This window comes from Sciurus vulgaris (assembly GCF_902686455.1).
Source record: "Sciurus vulgaris genome assembly, chromosome: X".
In the NCBI taxonomy this organism is placed as follows: domain Eukaryota; kingdom Metazoa; phylum Chordata; class Mammalia; order Rodentia; family Sciuridae; genus Sciurus; species Sciurus vulgaris.
In genome coordinates this window covers 17,565,343-17,584,399 of record NC_136471.1, presented here as the reverse complement: position 1 = coordinate 17,584,399, position 19,057 = coordinate 17,565,343, and the positions used below count along the sequence as shown (strand labels likewise).

The 19,057-nt window shown below is 39.5% G+C and overlaps 1 protein-coding gene across 3 annotated transcripts in view; it reads left to right on the top strand.

The window, feature by feature from the left end:
• Nucleotides 1-6,687: 6,687 nt before the first annotated feature.
• Nucleotides 6,688-19,057, top strand: part of SLC9A6 (solute carrier family 9 member A6) — a 58,405-nt gene continuing 46,035 nt past the window's right edge. For 2 of the 3 annotated variants that reach the window (XM_079124598.1, XM_079124600.1), the window contains exons 1-5: nucleotides 6,844-7,189; nucleotides 16,130-16,329; nucleotides 18,114-18,191; nucleotides 18,499-18,575; nucleotides 18,887-18,999. In XM_079124598.1, coding sequence (XP_078980724.1) covers nucleotides 6,865-7,189; nucleotides 16,130-16,329; nucleotides 18,114-18,191; nucleotides 18,499-18,575; nucleotides 18,887-18,999 — 793 coding nt within the window. In that variant the 5' untranslated portion in view covers nucleotides 6,844-6,864. The other variant, XM_079124599.1, reaches the window with a different exon arrangement.

The window sequence follows — 19,057 nt, the reverse complement described above, 5'->3', positions numbered from 1 at the left end:
AAAAAAAAAAAAAAAAAAAAAAGGCGAAGGGCGGCGGAGCTGTTCCTTTTTTCACCGGCGGGTGTCCGCGCGGCGCGGAAAGGTGACGTCACTAAAGCCCTGGGCGCGAAGTGCCTTAATGGTGCAAAAACTAGAGAACCGTGAGAAAGAGGAAACAGGAATGCTGGGAAGAAGGAGAGAGCGACACGGAAAAAGGTCAGCTAGAGCCTCCGAGCCTGCGCAGTGTGGACACTCTGCGAGGGGCGGAGGGCATAAAAGAAGAGGTGAAAGTGAGACCAATGGGGAAGTGAAGAAGGGCTCCAGCAAATGAGCACGGGCCGCGGGAGGAGGGGCGGGGCCTGCGGAGAGGCCAGGGCGGAGCCGGGGCGGGGGTAGGAGGTTGCTAGGGGCAGTGGTCAAAGGACGTCGGTGCTTGGTCAGACCCCTTCCCTCGGCAGTTGTTTTTTGTTGGCTGCTTCATCGGTTTTGATTTTGGTTTCCCTTCAAGCTGTGTGCTTTGTTTTCTGTAGATTTTTCCTGCTTTTGCCCTCTGGGAACTGGCACTGCGTAAGGAGGCAAGGGTGTTAAATTGAGGAGGCAGGTGGAGCGTCGAGGACAGTAACCTGGGATTTGGAGCCCCCAACACTTGGCACACGGGGCGGCGCTCAGCAAAGTTAGTTCCTTTAATGTTCCAAGAATCTTGGAAAAACTATTCGCGCCAAAAGGAGTTTAACGGGGCAGAACCATTTGTCGTGAGGAGAACCAGCGTACATTAGGGATGGAATAAAAGAATAAACATGCTAACAAAGCACTACCGGCTTGTCTCTCTCTCTCTATATCTATCGATATAAAATCAGGATAAAATGTACTTGCTTTTTTCCATTTTTCCTTATCTTCATCCCCTAAATTTCAGGCATTCAATAGTGAGGTTCTCCCCTTTACCTCTTTCTGCTCTTCTCTCCCGTCATGAGCTCATCCATTCATTTCCTACCTCAACCATCATAAATATTACAGTGATTCCAAATCTATATCTCTTGTCTCAAATATCTCCTTCCTTAGCTCCAGATCTGCATTTCCAACTACCTTCTGAACATTTATTTTCATGTGAGTCGTCCTATGGCACTTCAAATTTACCTAGCCAAAAAGGAATTCATCTTTTATTTTCCCAAAACTCTGCACCCATTCATCCAGTGTCCCCTGACGGAGTGGCACAACATTGTTAAGTACATATCACAAGGTAAATGCAAGCTATAGATTACCTTGCTTTCCCTTGAACCCTATCAGAATTGTATGTTTAGCTGCATCAATTTACCCACCCTTTCTTCCTCAAAAATGCTTAACCTTATCACCCCTTTTAAGTTTGCAACATTCTCATTTATGATCCCCTTAGCCTGCTGTTTTAATATCACCTTCTAACCTACTATATAAATGGTCTATTTATTATGTTTGCTGTGTTATTGTTTACTGTTCCTCTTCCCCCACTGGAATGTAAGCTCCAAGAGGACAAATTTTTCATTGCCTAGAACCTTGACTATCACTTGTTGGGCATTCAATAAATGTTTGTTGGATAAAGAATGAGTGAATTGTGGAAAAGAAATGGGAGGAATGTGTTGCTTCTTGAAATGATCTCAACAGTCTCCATTATTTTGAATTAGATTCCAAAATCCCTGTGGACTTCTGATATGTTTGACTTTTCTCAAAGCTGAAAAGAATTAGAAAATAAAGAAGACACCCAAAGTTCAGCATACTTCCTCAACTTTACTGATATAATTTTTGCTCTGGATCTCACTATCCAAATATTTACTTATGGTCATTATTTTCCCCTGAACTCTTTCCAATTCCTTCACCTGAAAGCCAAAATTTTACATAGTACTTGATCAGTGTCAAATGTACTATAATGTATTCCTTACAAATACGGTCCTATTTATAAGCCTCATAATCAGGAAGAACCAGAGGTAACATGTAGCGTTGGCAGGAAAGTTCTTCCTTCTCTACCCTTGGGAGTTGGCAAGATAGAAAAGATAGTTAACAAAAAAAGTCTTAAAACCTCGTTTTAGCATGGATGATGGTCAAATTGAAATTAGCTTTTTCAGGTGTCCTGGTAAATTACCTTTTGTTGTGTCAATTTTTCAAAAGCAGAAAATGATTAAGCATTTTCTTAAAGTATCTGAGATGTGGTTCTTTCTTGTAAAAATATGAGGTTACAGAAAATAGAGCTGGTAAGGTATCTGGTATTTGTACATGCCACTAAAGCATTATCCTAGTCTTCAGTAGATGACTCTTGTCCAGACATTGAGCTTCATTTTCTCTACTACCCTCTTAAAATGCCTTCCCACTCTCTTTTTTAGCCTCTTACCTATGTACTGAGTACAAGAGAAACTAGCATAATTTCACATTTTCTAGTAGTAAATATTTAAATCATGTTCATGGCATGAGATTTTAATCATCTTTATCTGTAGATTCCGACCTGAAGAGAAGTCAAGGTATTCATAATTGCAGTTATCAAAGATCATTCAAATAAGTACCTTGGGTTCACTCATAACATGATTCTGAAAGTTGGAGTTAATCCCAAAGATGCAAAGTACAGCTAATGACAGCACAGTTTTCATGACCTCTTAGAACAAAAGTCAAACCTCAAGAGAAAAATATTTAAATTCCTAAGTAGCCCTGGAAATGCCTTTAGTTTTCCCAAACAACTATTCATATGCACCATGGAAATGATGTGGATATTATTGAAGGTGGAGATAATGATCTCTAAAACGCTTCCTACTGAGATATGAAGACTCATCACATTTCCCAGGGCAGTCTGTTGAATAGAGAAAGCACAGCTAACCCAGAACTGTCTTTAAGTTCATTTACTCTGTTCCATGACACCCAAATAATGAATATCTTCACACACCACAAATCCAAGTCTCCATTTCCTATGCAAATTCTCCCTCTCTCTACCACACTGTCCTTTCCAACTTGGTTCACAAATCCACTTTCCCTAGGAATATGTTCCTATTATAGGTATCTATAAAAGGTAAGTATCTATTGTAGGGACTAAACCTTTGTTCAAGCTATTTATAATAAATACAACCTTTCTGGGTAACAAATCCTAGAAGCCTGCCACCTGCTGGGCAAACTAGTATTTTCAAGTTTGAAATTTTATCCACTTCACTTATTTTTTCTTTACCAAAGTAATGTGTGCTCATTTTAAGAAATTCACACAACAACAACAATAACAACAACAACAAATGTATACCTCTTCAAGCATTAAAGTGGTGCCATGGAATTTTGAGTTTGAAATCTTAGTAAACAAGACTGGTTACATGATTCATATCTTTAAGTTTTGTTTGATGGATAGTTTATACTACAGTAGTTAAAAATATTTGCTCTGATATTGGATTAGGTTTGAATCCTGGCTTTTCTTTTTCTACCTCTGGGAGATTTTGGAAGTTACTTAACTTTGCTGTACCTCATTATCCTCATCTGTAAAATTAGGACAATAATAGTGTTTATTTGATATGGTTGTTGTCAGGATTGAGTGACAAAATACATATAAAGTGTTTTAGAATCCTTTCACACATAGAACTCAGCAAATGGTACCTATTGTTATGGACTCTTCTAGCTATTTTTTCAAACTAAACATGTTCCTTATCCCTTTAGTCTTTCCTAAAACATTAATTGCTTCTTCCCTTTGATTATTTTAATTGCTCTTCTCTGGACAATTTCCAGATCTACTAATATCTCTCTTAGGGTTTCATTGCCACATCTGCACAAAGTATCCTAGGTTACTTGTATGAGGTTAATATGATTATTCATTTCAAAGAGCCTTCCTAATGACACTGATGGATGTATTTGCCTTTTTAGCACATTGGGTTGTTCTGTTCAGAAAAAAGAAAACTTTTGAAAACTCCAGCATTGTTATGCTGGGTTCTAAATGGTAGAACTTTATCTTGCCGACCTAATCTTGGTTCTGTTTTCCTCCCAGCACTGGGGATTGAACCCAGAGGTGCTTTACCACTGAGCTACACCCCCAGCCTTCTGCAGATTTCTTTTGAGGCAGTGTCTTGCTAAGTTGCTAAGGCTGTTCTCAAACTTGGGATTCTCCTGTCTCAGCTTCCCTAGTCACTGAGATTGCAGGCATGTACCACTGTGCTTAATACTGGTTCTGTTTAAATAAAGAGATTCAGTATAATACTACCCAAGAACTATTTCTCTTTCCACCTTCTCTTCACGGGAGAATGCATGAGCTCCCACAGCTTCAACATTGTGCTTGTACCTCCCCAATGTACTGTGGAGCCTGATTTCACCACTGGACTGTTACTGCCTATTTTACCATCTGCACTTAGATTTAAATCCAACCTGTCAGCAGAGCTCTAATCTACCTTCTGACTTCACACTAATGCTACTAATGGCCCTAGGTCTTTTTTTCCAGTCATCTTATGTTCAAAACCTTGGAGTAATCTTTTGGTTCTTCTTCCCTGGCACTTCTAAGCCGCGCACCCAACCAACTGCCAAACAGGTTACTCCAAGGAGAAACTGGCAGTGGGAGTGAGAAATGTGGAGTGGCGTTAGGTGGAGAGAGAAGCACGTTGAGAAAGAAGCTGAAGACTCATGGAGTTTAGCTGCCTGGTAGAGTTATGGTCCTCTCAAGGTTCAACCTGGGATCACAAGTTGGAGTCTGGCCTGGGTCACATAGCGAATCTCTGTTTCAAAATAAAATAAAAAGGGCTGGGGATGTAGCTCAGCAGTAGAGTGCTTTGCCCAGCACATAGAGGCCCTGGGTTCAATTCCCAGTACTGGAAAAAAATCCTCCTGGAACTCTTGATATAATGAGGTTGCTGAGGGAGTGGTCTAGGTTGCTGGGGTCACATAAACAGAGGCCAAATCTGGGACTTGAAGACACTTGCTTGCTGGGCACAGGGCACATGCCTATAATCCCAGTGACTCAGGAGACTGAGGCAGGGGGATCACCAGTTCAAAAGCCAACCTCAGCAAATTAGTGAGGCCCTAAGTAACATAGTGAGACCCTGTCTCTAAATAAAAAGTTAAAAGGGCTGGGGATGGGGCTCAGTGGTTAAGCATCTCTGGGTCAAATTCCAGTACAAAAAAAAAAAAAAAAAAAGACATTTGCTAACTGTGGTTAGGGAAGGAAATGTGTGATTTTTTTTGTCAAATTCTGAACACTTGGAGAGTGGAAAGTGGTTTTGTGCTGAGTCAAAACAGCCTTGGAATAAGTGGTTAGCCCTGGATAAGCAGGCAAGCTCTTTCACTAGATCTGGGCCATCAGGATAGGTCTGGGAAGAGGGCAGTAGGAAACCTAGGAAGGTTCCCACACATGGGTTTCATGTCTATACAAACCCAACCCTGTGTGAATAGAGTAGTGAGATTAGGCTGCAGTTAAGGATAGCAGACAGGTGGCCAGAAGTTTTCTTGGGAAGACACAGATCCAGGTAATAATCGGAGACACAGTTACTGTCCACTGTCTCTGGGCTGGTCAGTTACTGACCAGAACTTAGTGTGGAACACCATTTTGGAGATATTTTTTTTAGGCTCACCATCCTCACAGAGCTTAAAGAGCTAGTTAGTGGGACTAGTGGGGATGAATTCACACTTGGGAAACTTGGAGTTGGTTGAGTGTAGTCTGAAAGGGAGGCCTTAAGATGAAAATGTTTGAGAATCCTGAGTTCCAGACAGAATGATGGAAAGTAGATCAATAGTAGTACCAATAAGGACATGAAGAATTTGAGAAAGGACACCTATTAGGAAGGGGGAAGGAATGAGCTCATTTCAAAACATTTTTAGTTTTGGAGAGTAGTAGGAGCCTCAACAGGATATACTCATCATCTAACAGATGGAGGCCTGAAGGGAGGGTGGCAGGTCAAGACTTGAGATTTGTAGCTCATTCACCTAGAAATGAAAGTCTAGAGAACACAAAGAGCCCATGCAAACTAAGGAGTGAGCTGAGAAGTATGGAAAAAATAGGAATCCACTGTTGTCAAACAGAAAGCTCAGGTATGGAGGTGAGAACTCTGAAGATTGTGGTGTGCAAGGCTGACAGACACAGAGAAAATATTGAGAAAGAGAGATGATATATAGGGGTCAGAGGTGACTGCTGACCTGGGGACCGTGCTTCGAAACAGAAATAAACAAGAAGAGAAGGGGGAAAAAAAAAAAAAAAAAACCTCAACACACCACCAAAGATTTCTTCCTCCGTAAGGGAAGGGAGGGGTGTTTTTAAGCACCTGGTAAATCTGAGTGCAAACCGATTTGAATCTTTGCAAGAATGATGGGTTTCTTTGCATAGGTACCTGACGTGACAGACGTTATAAATCAAGTGTTAACATGTAAAGCAAACTGAATATACAGACACACGCAGCATTCACACCTTGGAGTCATTTCTTTTGTGAACTACTACAGTGTTTTTATTTTCCCCGATGAGGACAGAACGAGGGGAATTCGCTTTAAATTACAGAGATGGAGATTGAGGTCACTCCCATGGGGACAACTTCTTATCCTGTTAAGAGACACTGGGGGACGATATTGAGATGGGTTATGAAAGATCGAATCCCCTGAGGGCTCTAAGAATAGGATCAAAGTAGACAGGAGCGCAATCTGCCTGTGCCTGAATACACTGAGCCAATGTTTCCTTAGCAGAAGGCCGTGGGCTAGATTCGACGGCTTTTCAGTCCGTGACAGCGCTCAACCGCGCCAGACAGCCGGCACGGGGGCAGAGGAATAAGAGCGAGCTGACTTTGCTGCGGCCCCTTTAAGAGAGGCGGTGGCGAGGCGCGCTCCGACGGCTTCCCTCTGGCCCCGCCCCTTTCCCGTGAGCCCTCGGGGAGTGGTCCGACCGCGGGCGGCTGCCGGTGAGGAGAGGGGCGGGGGGCGGGGGGAGACATGGCTCGGCGCGGCTGGCGGCAGGCGCCCCTCGGCCGCGGCGTCGGCGCCGCGCACCGGGCCCGCCCGCTCATGCGGCCCCTCTGGTTGCTCCTCGCAGTGGGCGTCTTTGGCTGGGCCGGGGCTTCGGACGGCGCTGGCCGAGCGACGAGAGCCATGGACGAGGAGATAGTGTCCGAGAAGCAAGCGGAAGAGAGCCACCGGCAGGACAGCGCCAACCTGCTCATCTTCATCCTGCTGCTCACCCTCACCATTCTCACGATATGGCTCTTCAAGCACCGCCGGGCCCGCTTCCTACACGAAACCGGCCTGGCTATGATTTATGGCAAGTGCCTAAACCCCTGTTCGCCCCCTGGCACTTCCCCTTTCTCTGCCCACCGGCTGCTTCACCTCCACCTCTTGTCCTGGCCCTGCTCGGCCTACATTCAGCTCCCTTTCTAATTGCTTCCATTTTCTGCCCTTCCTTATCCCTCTTTATTTCTGCTACGCCCCCCGATTCTCTATCTCACCTTCCTCCTCGGCCTCGCCCTCCCTCCCCCCATCTTCTCTGACTCTCCTCACCTTTTTCGCCTCCGACCCCACCCCCTTTTTTGTGCACCCGGCTCTCCCTTCTCTGCCTACGAAACTCGGGTCCCGGACTGGGGTTGAGCATGGGAAAGGAGTGGGTGCGGTGCCTCGAATTGGGCTGGGGGCTGGGGGAGGGGAAGAAACCATTGCGATCTATTTCTCTGGGGTGTCAGACTGTTTAAGGTTTATGGAAGCTGCAGTAGTATCTCTACTGCCCAGCATCTGGCATTCTTTTGGAACTAGAGTCGACCTTTATTCATTACCCAGCTCTTGCTATGCCTTGTCCTTTCGAGGTTGAAAATGAAAACCTTACTCCTGTGGAGCCCAAGCAAAATAACCTGAACGTGAAATAGGCTCCAGAAGGTATGGGGCATTTTAGATGACGTCCTGATTTATTGTACTATGCCCGTAATATCTGATATGGATACCTGTGTTCGACCTCTCCAATTCAGGCTACAGAAGTGAGGACAGGGAAGAGTTATGGTTCCTCCAGAAGTATGGTGTACTGTAGGATCATCAGGACAGTTCAGCCAAGCAGCAGTTAACAAACACCACGCGTATGCAGTATGGGTGACTTTGCTATTGGCATGGAGTTATTGACTGATTGTGAAGTGGCTTCATTTCTTGGGTTTCAGTGTGCTTTCTTTTTGAGGTTATTTGTTTATTTTTATTTTTTGGCGAAAAGTCTGAGAAGGGTAAATCAAACCATGGGCTCAGAGGCATATGGAGCTATGCGTGGGCCTCATAGGGGGGAAAAGAAGATACATATTGCTGACTGTCTTAATCTGACTATGAGGGTACCTCAGAAGAGATGAGGGCAGACAACCAACCTGTCTGTGTAGTGCATGTGTGAAGATTGTCTTCATTTGGAACAGTCTTTAACTGTTGACCTTATTGAGGTTTGTCTCTGAGACTTGTGGATAGGTAGATGAAGCTCTGGCATGAAAAGACATTTCTCCATGCAACCTCCCACCCCCACCCCTTTCCAGTAAATCCAGACTTCTAGAATGTGCATGCATCTCAAGGGTAGCAAGCGAAGTAGTTGTGTGCCTCAGGAAAATTCATGAGCTCAGGCTTATTCTCATTTGTAAGGTAATAAAATTCTAAGCCTTTGTGTACAGTATTTCTGCTCACTAGGATTCCTAGGTTTTAGACCTCTTGGGTAGTTTTTTATTTCTTTTTTTTTTTTTTTTCCTGCATTTCATTTGCAGTGCCCCTTAAGGCAAGTTTGCCAATAATCTCTATATTTTTATGTTATTTCTATGTATAACAGTGTGTGATTTATTTATTATCCTCAAATCTATTTAATGCTCAGCCTACTATGTATTATGCACAGAAAATACAAAGAAATATAGGCCCCTTGCCTTCAAGGAATTTATAGACAAGTCACAAAAAGAAAATAATGACATCTTAGATTTGGTTAAGTGTGAAATGAGTATTATGTTAAAATAAGGAACTGATCACAGATATCTCATATAGACACAGATAATGTGATTTTAATACTTAAAGGTAGAACGTTACGCTAGAGGTTGGAAAATTTTTTTCTGTTAAGGGCTAGATCGTGAAGATTGTTGACCTTATGGGTCACATAGATTTCCATGTCTGTGTTGCATTTAATTCTTTGTTGTAGTTGTTTTTCTTTTTAAAAGCCTTTAAAATATAAAACTGCATTTAGCCCTTGGGCTGTACAAAAACAGAGGGAGAGCTATAGTTGCAAACCCCTGCCTTTAGAGTTGGACCTGGATTCCTATCCCATTGTATCAATAGCCATGTGTGATCTTAGGCAAGTTCCTTCTCCTGTTGAACTCTCATCTCTATATTGGGGTTAATGATTATAGGCTTATTCTAAGGAAGATATGTTTTTAGACTAGTACTTGGTCCCTACGTAAATGCTCAATAAATGATAGTTATGCTATTGTTATTATTGCTGTTATAATTGCATTTTATAAGGTTAGACTTAGGATACTTATTTTAATTGCTCAGTCTTATAAGGGGCACACATAATATTTTTTAATAAAATAGGAACTTTGAATTGCCCTGAAAATATTTGCTCTTTGGTAGCTTGATATCACTAACTTCATCTAATCTGTGGGCTGAAGTAAAAAAGTAAGATTAGTGATTGTATTTCCTGAAGTTTCTAAGTTAATAAAAAGTGATAGAGTACCTTAGTGTTAGTATTCTGTGAAGGAAAATCAAGGGTATATCTTGTGGAATATGAAATATAAGAGTGTAAATCTGGGAGTAAAATCTGGGATTGATTTGGCATTCTTTAGCCTGTCTCATTTTCTTGATAATGGGCAGTGGGGATTGTGAACTAAATAGCCTTCTAACTAGCTCCCAAGTCCAGTTCAAGTCTAGATGGGATTGGGCCAAAGTATTTTCAATACTGGAAATTGAAATTTTCTAATCCTAATTACTGTCATTCATCTCTTCTTATGACTCTTGCACCTTCATAGCTGTTGTGTTACTATAGTATTTGAAGACCTTATTTTTCAGCTTGACTTCAGGTAAAAAGGGAATGCCCTGCACCTCCAGGATTCAGCTGACTGGCGATCTTATTCCTGTGATGTTGGTTTAGCTGCTTGACTCCTGGGAAAATGCTATTTAAAATGAGCCTTTCCTTTATCTTTTTGAGAAACAAGGGTAAAAAAAAATTAGATCACTAATGTGGTCAGTTTCTAGGTTGTAATATAGACTAATTGCTCCCATTACAAACACAATGTCAGAGCACCCACGTGTTTGGTTCATTGGGCTAGCTTTCTTAAGAGGCTTAAAAGTGAGTCACTGTTAGTAAAAATTATCGAGGTAGTTAATTAAGTCCAAAAAATAACCACTCACCATTTGCTTTCCAGATAGTATGCAAAGCAAAAGATGGAAGAAATATTTGTTTTGCTTTAAGCTTAGGGACTCTGGGGTGCTAGGCTACCTAGTGTGATTCATCAATAAGCATTTATGAAATGTCTGTATGTATGAAATATTATGGGAAATATAGGTCTGAGCCGTAGTCCCTGTGCACAAAGCACTTAAAATCCACTGACTTAATAGATAATGTTTATTGGGCATTACAACATGTTAGACATTGTGCTAAGTGCTTTACAAGTATTCTTTCTTTTACTTTGCAATACTGGGGATCTAACCCAGGGCCTCATGCCTGCTAGGTAAGTGCTCTATAACTGAGCTTCATCCCTATGCCTTTATTAAAATTTTATTTTGAGATAGGATCTCACCAAGTTGCATATGCTACCTTGAAATTTGCCACCTTCCTGCCTCAGCCTCCCAAGTAGCTGGGATTACAGGTGTACCATGTGTAACTAAGTATCATTTCATTTGAACTTCCTAACAACCCTGTTATGAGATGGAGGTTATTATCCTTCCTATTTTACAGAAGAGGAAATTAGGGCTCAGAGAAGTTAAGTGACCTCCCTGATGTCACATAACTTACACGTATTTAACCAGGATTCAAACCCACTCAATCTTGTTCAAAAGGCCCATTCTCTTAGCTCTTAAATCACATTCCTTCATGTCAAAGAGATAAAACTTAACTGGAAAGACAGGCGAGTTAGTATTATCACCACTGCATATGAGGAAATAGCTTCAGTGAGGGGTTATCTACCTTAAGGTTACAGACTAGAACTTGATGGAGCCACAATTTATACACCTCTATGACTTCTAAACGTAGGCTTTTTGTCCTGTACTGTACTCAATTTCATAATATAAAATATATAAGAAAATAATACTTAAAAGTTGAAAGGGTTTTGAAGGTAGATTTTAAGGGAAAGTTGTGAGTAAATGGAGACCTAAACCATTCTGGTTTTTCAAAGAACCATTGGAGAAGTAGTTCATGTTGATGTGAGAGTGAGGAGATGATTAGAAAATCATAGTGAATTTGGAGTGAGAAAATCTAAATTTTAATTCTCGCTTTGTCACTTGATGACAAATAATGTTGGGTAATTCATTTATATCCATTTCATAGATTAAGAAACTGACAGATTTATAGTATCTTTTTCATGAAATTATAAGGCTCAAATTATATATATATATATATACACATATATATATACATACATATATACACACACACACATATATATTTGTGTGTAAATAACATAAATACATTATTTTTTTATAGAAACAACAGTAATTGGTTCAGGGTCCTAGGTGAAAAGGTTTCCTTGAAAAAGAGGTTTATCTTCCCTAAGAGGAGAGATGAAGATTAATGAGCTTATATTGCAATGGAGAGGCTTGGAATTGAGAAAGCTGGTGTCAGATCCCCCCTCAACTTCTCAGAAAAGTAGTCAATGGGGTTGACGAGTTGAGAAGAAGGATAAGAGTTAGAAGAGTCACTGTTGTGAATGTGCTAGGAGACAGAAATGAATAAATGTATGTAAAACTAAGAGATCAGCAAAAGCCTTGACTTTCTTGACTACCTTGAATTAGTTTTTTTTTTTCTCTGCTGGTAATCAAACCCAGGGCCTTACACATGTTAGGCAAGTGCTCTGCCAGTAAGCTACACCCCAGCTCTTGAATTAGCTTCTTATATAGCATCTAATAACATTCTTCAAGTAAGTAATGAATTGTTTTATACACATGCACAGTACATCTTAATCTATAGAAATTTGATCACTTTTGGCCACATCTAATGTTCCAGTGATATTCCTTCTTTAGTTTTGACTGTTGGAGGATTCATGTGCAGTAGGCTGGATAATGGGCTGAAATTCATTAGAAAACCAGTTTCTGCCTAGTGGAAGATTCTGGGGCCTTGAGTGATGCTGAGTTCCTTATCACTGGGAGAATTTCCAGCACAAATAGGTCATGATTGTGTAGGAGGGGTAGATGCATCCATTTTGTGAAAGCTATCTCTTTGTGGTTATAATCCTTGGTGCCTGTTAATGGTAATTTTAAGTTTTATAATATCAATATTTTCTGTGCCTCTGTGTACGTAGGAGTCTACAAGTTTTTGCTCTATCCTCCTAACAAAGCACCCTTTTTGTGTCCTTTCTCTTTACTGAGAATTGCCTTAACTTCATGTTTGGGATTTGACTTTTTAAAGAACCCATAGTAACTTTCTCTGTTGACTCTTTTCTGAGAAATAATTTTTCAGATGTCTTATATCATAATAGAAGGATCTCAGTTTTTTCAACCTAAGTAATTATTCTCCATGCTATTGTTTTATATGCCAAAGTTTCAAATCTGCCCAAGTGCTGTGCCCTCTTCAGGGCATGCTTTAGTCAGCTTTTCACTGCTATGACCAGAAGATGTGAGATCAGTAATTTTAGAGGAGGAAAAGTTTATTTGAGGTGCATGGTTTTGGAGGTCTCAGTCAGGCTGACTCCATTCCTCAGGGCCTGAGGTGAGGCAGACCATAGTTGTGGAAGTGTATGGCAGAGAAAAGCAGCTGGAGACATGGCACCAGGAAGCAGAGAGGTAGAGACTTCTGCCACCATAGACAAAATATAACAAAGGCATAACCCCAGGAATTCACCTTTTTAAGCCACACCCTATCTGCCTAGTTATCACCCAGTTGATCCCTATCAGAGGATTAATGCATGGATTAGGTTAGACTCTCATAACCCACTCATTTTGCCTCTAAACCCTCTTGCGTTGTCGCATACATGAGCTTTTGGGGGACACCTCACATCTGAACCATAACAAGACGTGCCGTGATGTTTCAGCGTAGGACTGGAAATGCAGAGGATCCAGTGTGTACTATTCCTTATACAGTTGGTTTTGGGGATGTGGAAAGAATTTATGCTGTGCTACTAATTTGTTGTATTGGTAGTAGCTGATCTGTGATTTTTGCATGCATATATAAGGGAATAACTTTTACTGAGCCTCTTAATTAGGAAGTCTTGGGATAAAAAAGAACAGAGCTGTTTTTATATCATATAGGCAGAACAGACTATTTGGATCTACAGTCTTTTCTCTCCCAGGTCATATCTGTCAAGCATAGTTCATACCTAGCAGTCACTTTTTAATATTTTTTTTGGTGCTGCAACTTTTAAAAAAGTGAATCTTTCATTTATGTTAAATCTGAACTTTGGATAAAATGTTTTTAAAGTTGTTGTCATTGTACTGTTAAATAATTCATCATTGCTGCTTACTTATGAAAGCTTGTGTGACTATAAGTTGACTAGAAGGATCCAGCATCTTTGCATCCTCCCTCTTTCCTGGCCAACTACTGTTTTTATACTTCTGTTTCTGCTTCACTCCTTCCAACTATGACCTGGCTTCTACCCGTATTGTTCCACTGAAACTGCCCTTACCAAGGTCACTGTGTCCTCCTTTTTGTCAAACACTGTAGTTACTTCTCAAGCCAGCCTTACGTGACTTTGCTGCAGTATTTGATAGTTTTATCACTTATTCCTGTACAGAAATAAATTATTCCCTTTCTTCCTGAATGCTTAGCCACCACTCATTCCTCTTTCTTCCTACTCCTGTGGCTTTTCCTCCATAGATTGATCCCTCAGTTCCTCCTCTACCAGTCTCTCTGTGTTGCATATTAATGGATTAAAAACCCTGGCCCTTTATCTGTAGTCTTCTTGATATTTTGCTTCCAGGTGGTCTCATCTTTGCCTGACTTATTAATTTATGATTGCCCAGAATATATCTGAAGTTGAGACTTCCCCCTTGAGCTCCAGACCCCTGTGCATATGTCACAGGTACATGAAACTCAGCATGTCAAACCTGAGCTTAGCCTTTCCTGTGTAAATACATTCTGCCTGTGTTTGTACTCCATTGAATGACCCTGCAGTTTATCTAGGTGCTCAAACTAACTTATGTACTTGGTTGCCCAGTCCATTTTGACCCCTGTAAGTCTTTGTCTTTCATCTCCTTTCCCCCTAGCCTTTTCTTCTCAGTCACTAAATCTTTCTAAACTATAATGCCTTCTGAAACGCAATCTCTCTTCTACCACTACTCTCAGATTAGATACAAAGCTCTTGTTGCCTGAATGATTGCAGTGGCCATCTACCTGGCCTTTTAGACCCTCTCTAGTCAAGACAGTCTTTTCAAAATAGAATCTGATGTCAAGCCCCTGCTTAGAACCCTTCTATGACTTCCTTTTGCTTTTGGGATAAACTCTTAACTTCTTCCTTAATATGTCATCCTTTATGATTCAGCTCCTGCAGATCTTTTAAACCTTACCACTTGTCACCTCATCAGGTACCCATATTAAACTACTTGTAATTCCCTGAATGGGCTGTGTTCTCTCCTTCCTTGACCAGATATATACTACTATTCTCTTACCTGAAATATACCCTTTCTTCTATTTTGTTACCTGCACAGGTGACAGATCTGGAAAGACTTCTCTTAATGTCCCACTACCTCAAGCTTGGTTAGATATCTTTTTTTTTTCTGTATATATAGGTATATATTTTTCTGTATACAAGTATATATTGTATTATGATTATTCAGTCTGTTTTTACTAATTGGACTGAGAGCTCCTTGAAGGAGGCATTTCTTCACATCTCTGAATCCCAGGACATGCCTAACATAGAACTCCATTTGTATCTTAAAATAATGGTTGGCTGGTCAGAATGAAGGGCCACAGGAGGGTAAAATGTAACTAATAGTGATATATGATGCATCTTAGCATTAAGAAAGTTTCAGAAGTTTGGGTGGGTTCAGCTTATAGTTGATGGAATATTACTTGATCATTAAAAATGAATGGAGTTCTGATACATGCTTCAAGATGGATAACCTTGAGAACATTATACTAAGTAAAAGAAGCTAGGCACAAAAAGCATATTGTAGCATGCCATTTATATGAAATGTCCAGAATGGGCAAATCCTTAGAGAAAGGAACTAGATTAGAGTTGCCAAGAGCTGGGGGTTAGACGTGGAGGAATAGGGAATATCCTAATTCTTTCTGGCAAGACGAAAATATTCTGGAATTAGATGATGGTGGTTGATATACAACTTTGTAAATATACTGAAGACCACTGAATTGTATAACTTAAAAGGATAAACTTTATATAGCATGCGAATTATATCTCAACAAAGCTGTTATTATATGGATTTCCAGTTGAAAAAATGTAGTTTTATAGAACCTAACCTATTATATTGTGCTTATTTGGATTCCAGTGCAATAATCCAGGTGAATCCTAGCAGTATGTTGATTACATAGCACCAGATTCAGGATTTCTCCATGTTTTGGTTTTGAAGCAATACATTTTAATATTTAAATCTGACCTTTGAGTAGTAGAAGAATTCAATCAATTTACAAATAATATATTGACTTTCAACTTGTTAGATGTGTATTAGGCCAGCCATGTGCTTTGAGCATAAACTTTGGGAAGCATGTACTTAGGTCTGGTAAATTCATGGAGGCAAAAACACATTTGTAACATGACTATTTGTAACATGACCAACTTGGGGCATATTCCATGTACATATGAGCTGAAGATATTTTCTCGTTTTGTTCCTTTCCTGAACACTTATTAATCTAGAAATACACAGTGATCCATGGTATTGCCCTGGGAAATGTTTTTCCCTCCTATCCTACTGGATTACATGAACATTGGGCACTTGGATGTGTGAATTTAGTAATACTTTAAACTATAACTGCATTTGGTATTGATTCTGAACCACAGGGGAATATCATCAGATATTTTCTGTTATCAATCTAGAGGTATGTGTGGAATGCAAGCAAGTGGTCTCTGTCTGCAAGAAGAGCTTACATTGTTCCTTTTTTTTTCAGGTCTTTTGGTGGGCCTTGTGCTGCGGTACGGCATTCATGTTCCTAGTGATGTAAATAATGTGACCCTGAGCTGTGAAGTGCAGTCAAGTCCAACTACCTTGTTGGTAAACGTTAGTGGAAAATTTTATGAGTATACGCTGAAAGGAGAGATTAGCTCACATGAACTCAATAATGTTCAAGATAATGAAATGCTTAGAAAGGTAAGTTTTTAGCTAAAGGGAATCTTCACATTTTTTTAAAAAGTGTATAACCAACAGCAAAGTGCTTCTGAAGAAAAATAATGATTTTTTAAAATATTTAAAATGATTTGTCTTTTAAAATGCAATAAAACCTCAGTTAATATAATAATGTAAGGAAGTGAATATTCTGTACATCCTAATTGATGCTGTGTTGTTTTATTCTGTGTTGTTTACAGTTGTAATAAATAGTGACCAGGATTGAGTTAAGCAGAATTTATAAGCATTTCTCTCAATTTACAGATGGTCCTTACAGTTTTAGAGTACTTTAGCGCTTTGAGGTTATTTGACATTTTCCAAAATATTCCATTAGTATTTCTTTTAATTCTTTCCTGCCTTGGTTGTGTTATACACTGAGCACAATTTAACCTCTTTTGGATTCATAATCTGGCACAGTTTCAGGGGCCTCGGTATGAGCCTTGGTAGTTGTTTAGTGCTGTACATAATGCTTTATGTAGGAGGTTGAGTTGCAATCATACTGGCTCCCAGACATTTGAGGAGCTGCTCTCTTCTGTCCCACTTAGTTTCTTTTATGAAGCTTCTCAGTGCCAGTTGGTGCATGTTTGTTTTTGTCCATGCTTGGTCACTTGTCATATCTCCTATCTTCTGCATTCACTGTCCTTGATTTTTATAGCCACTTGATTGTGTTCCTGACGATATACACGTAATCCCAGCAACTTGGGAGGTTGAGGCAGAAGGATCACAAGTTAGTGAGGCCCTAACTTAGCAAAGCCCTAAGCAATTTAGTGAGGCCCTGTCTCAAAATAAAAAAAAAAAGAAAGAAAGAAAAAGGCCGGGGATATAGCTCAGTGGTAGACCACTCCTGAGTTTGATCCCTGGTACCACAAATAAGTAAAAATAAAATTTTCTATGAACTTAAAATTTACTTTGCAAAAAGAGTTATCACCACCTGTGGAATATTCTAGTTCCTTAAAGTTTCTAGTGAACTGCCAGGTGCACACCTGTAACCCTAGCAACTCAGAAGGCTAAGGCAGAAGGATCACAAGTTCAAGGCCAGCTTTAGCAACTTATCAAAACCCTGTCTCAAGGGAGAAAGAAAAATCTGAAAAGGGCTAGAGATGTAACTCAGAGATAGAGCTATCCTGGGTTTGTTAGCACTGCAGAAAAATAAAATCCTAGTAAACTTAAGTTTCAGCATAGGTATGTGTGTAGCTGCTTTGTGTTCATATGGAATTCTCCTTCAGCCTTATGGACAGAAGTGGGTGTCTGCATTATTAAAGCAAATGGGTTTTAAAATGAGTGGGCTATCAGGACTAAAAATTGGAGTTGTCCAGAAAGTTTTTACCACCATGATATGTTGTATGACTTTAGAGATGTCACCTATGTAACAAGTTGGTTTTCTCTTGCCAACAATAGTGACATACCCTACATTATATATCATCAGTTTTGGATCTCTTTTTTTATTTAAAGCAAAATTATCTGTTCATGCTTTTTCCTATTTTTAAGATTTTTAATAAAATTTTTAACAAACTTTCCTCACATGTGGTTTAAGTATTTATTCCAACACAATGGCCTTGTCATTTGGTTGAGAAGTAAAACAACAAACCATCCTATATGTGCCTAAGACAGGCAAGTATTAGATTCCCTATATGAAATATTTTGTTACCATAGTAATATTCTTGTTATTGACCAGTTTTACATTTAATTTTTTTTCCTTTTTGATAATTTGATATGTAGTATGAGGTCTTCTAAGGGAATCCATCTAAAATAATTCTGTATTTTAACAGGTTACTTTTGATCCAGAAGTATTCTTCAACATATTACTTCCTCCTATCATATTTTATGCAGGTTATAGTCTGAAAAGGGTAAGTACTTTTTTCATAAGTAAGTACTGCATTTCTTATACTTTGAATAACCTTAAACTTTCCATGAGCTTTATAATATTTGACACTTCCGAAACAGGCCATTGTTTCCAGGTTCCCCTCCCTTCTCTCTTTATTCTTTTTAGATGCTGAAATTTATGCGTATGCGAGAATGCTTTCTTTTACCAATTTCTTTTACTGAGTAATGTGTTTAATATTAACATAGCACAGTAGAATAGAGAACCTTTTCTTTTTCAAACACTTGGGGAATATTCTGTTCTAACACAGTGTAACTTTTTTATTTTGTCAGAGACATTTCTTTCGGAACCTCGGGTCTATTCTGGCATATGCTTTTCTTGGAACAGCAATTTCTTGTTTTGTTATTGGGTAAGCATTTGAAACTTGTGGTACTTTTAAGCCTTCAAATTATAATTCTAAAATAGTTCATTTTCGATTTATGGTTATTGGAATTATATTCCTGAATGTGTCTAAGGACTTTTGCATTAAGATGTGTTTAAACAGGTAATAAATTGTTTGAATTTTCAAGGACAGGGTATTAACCATATTTAAATGTCATGATTTAAATTTGGAATTAGCCACAGAGTACTATAATAGATCCATCTTCTTACTGTTACTTTAGTCTTAACTTTCTTAACAGTGATTTTTTTTTCTAAAGTAAGAATATGTTTATTGAACAGATCAATAATGTATGGCTGTGTAACACTGATGAAGGTAACTGGACAACTTGCTGGAGATTTTTACTTTACAGATTGCTTGCTATTTGGTGCCATTGTATCGGCAACAGACCCAGGTACGTTTTATATTAATTGACCTTAAGTACTTCAAGTACAGTGTTTTCTAGTCAAAGC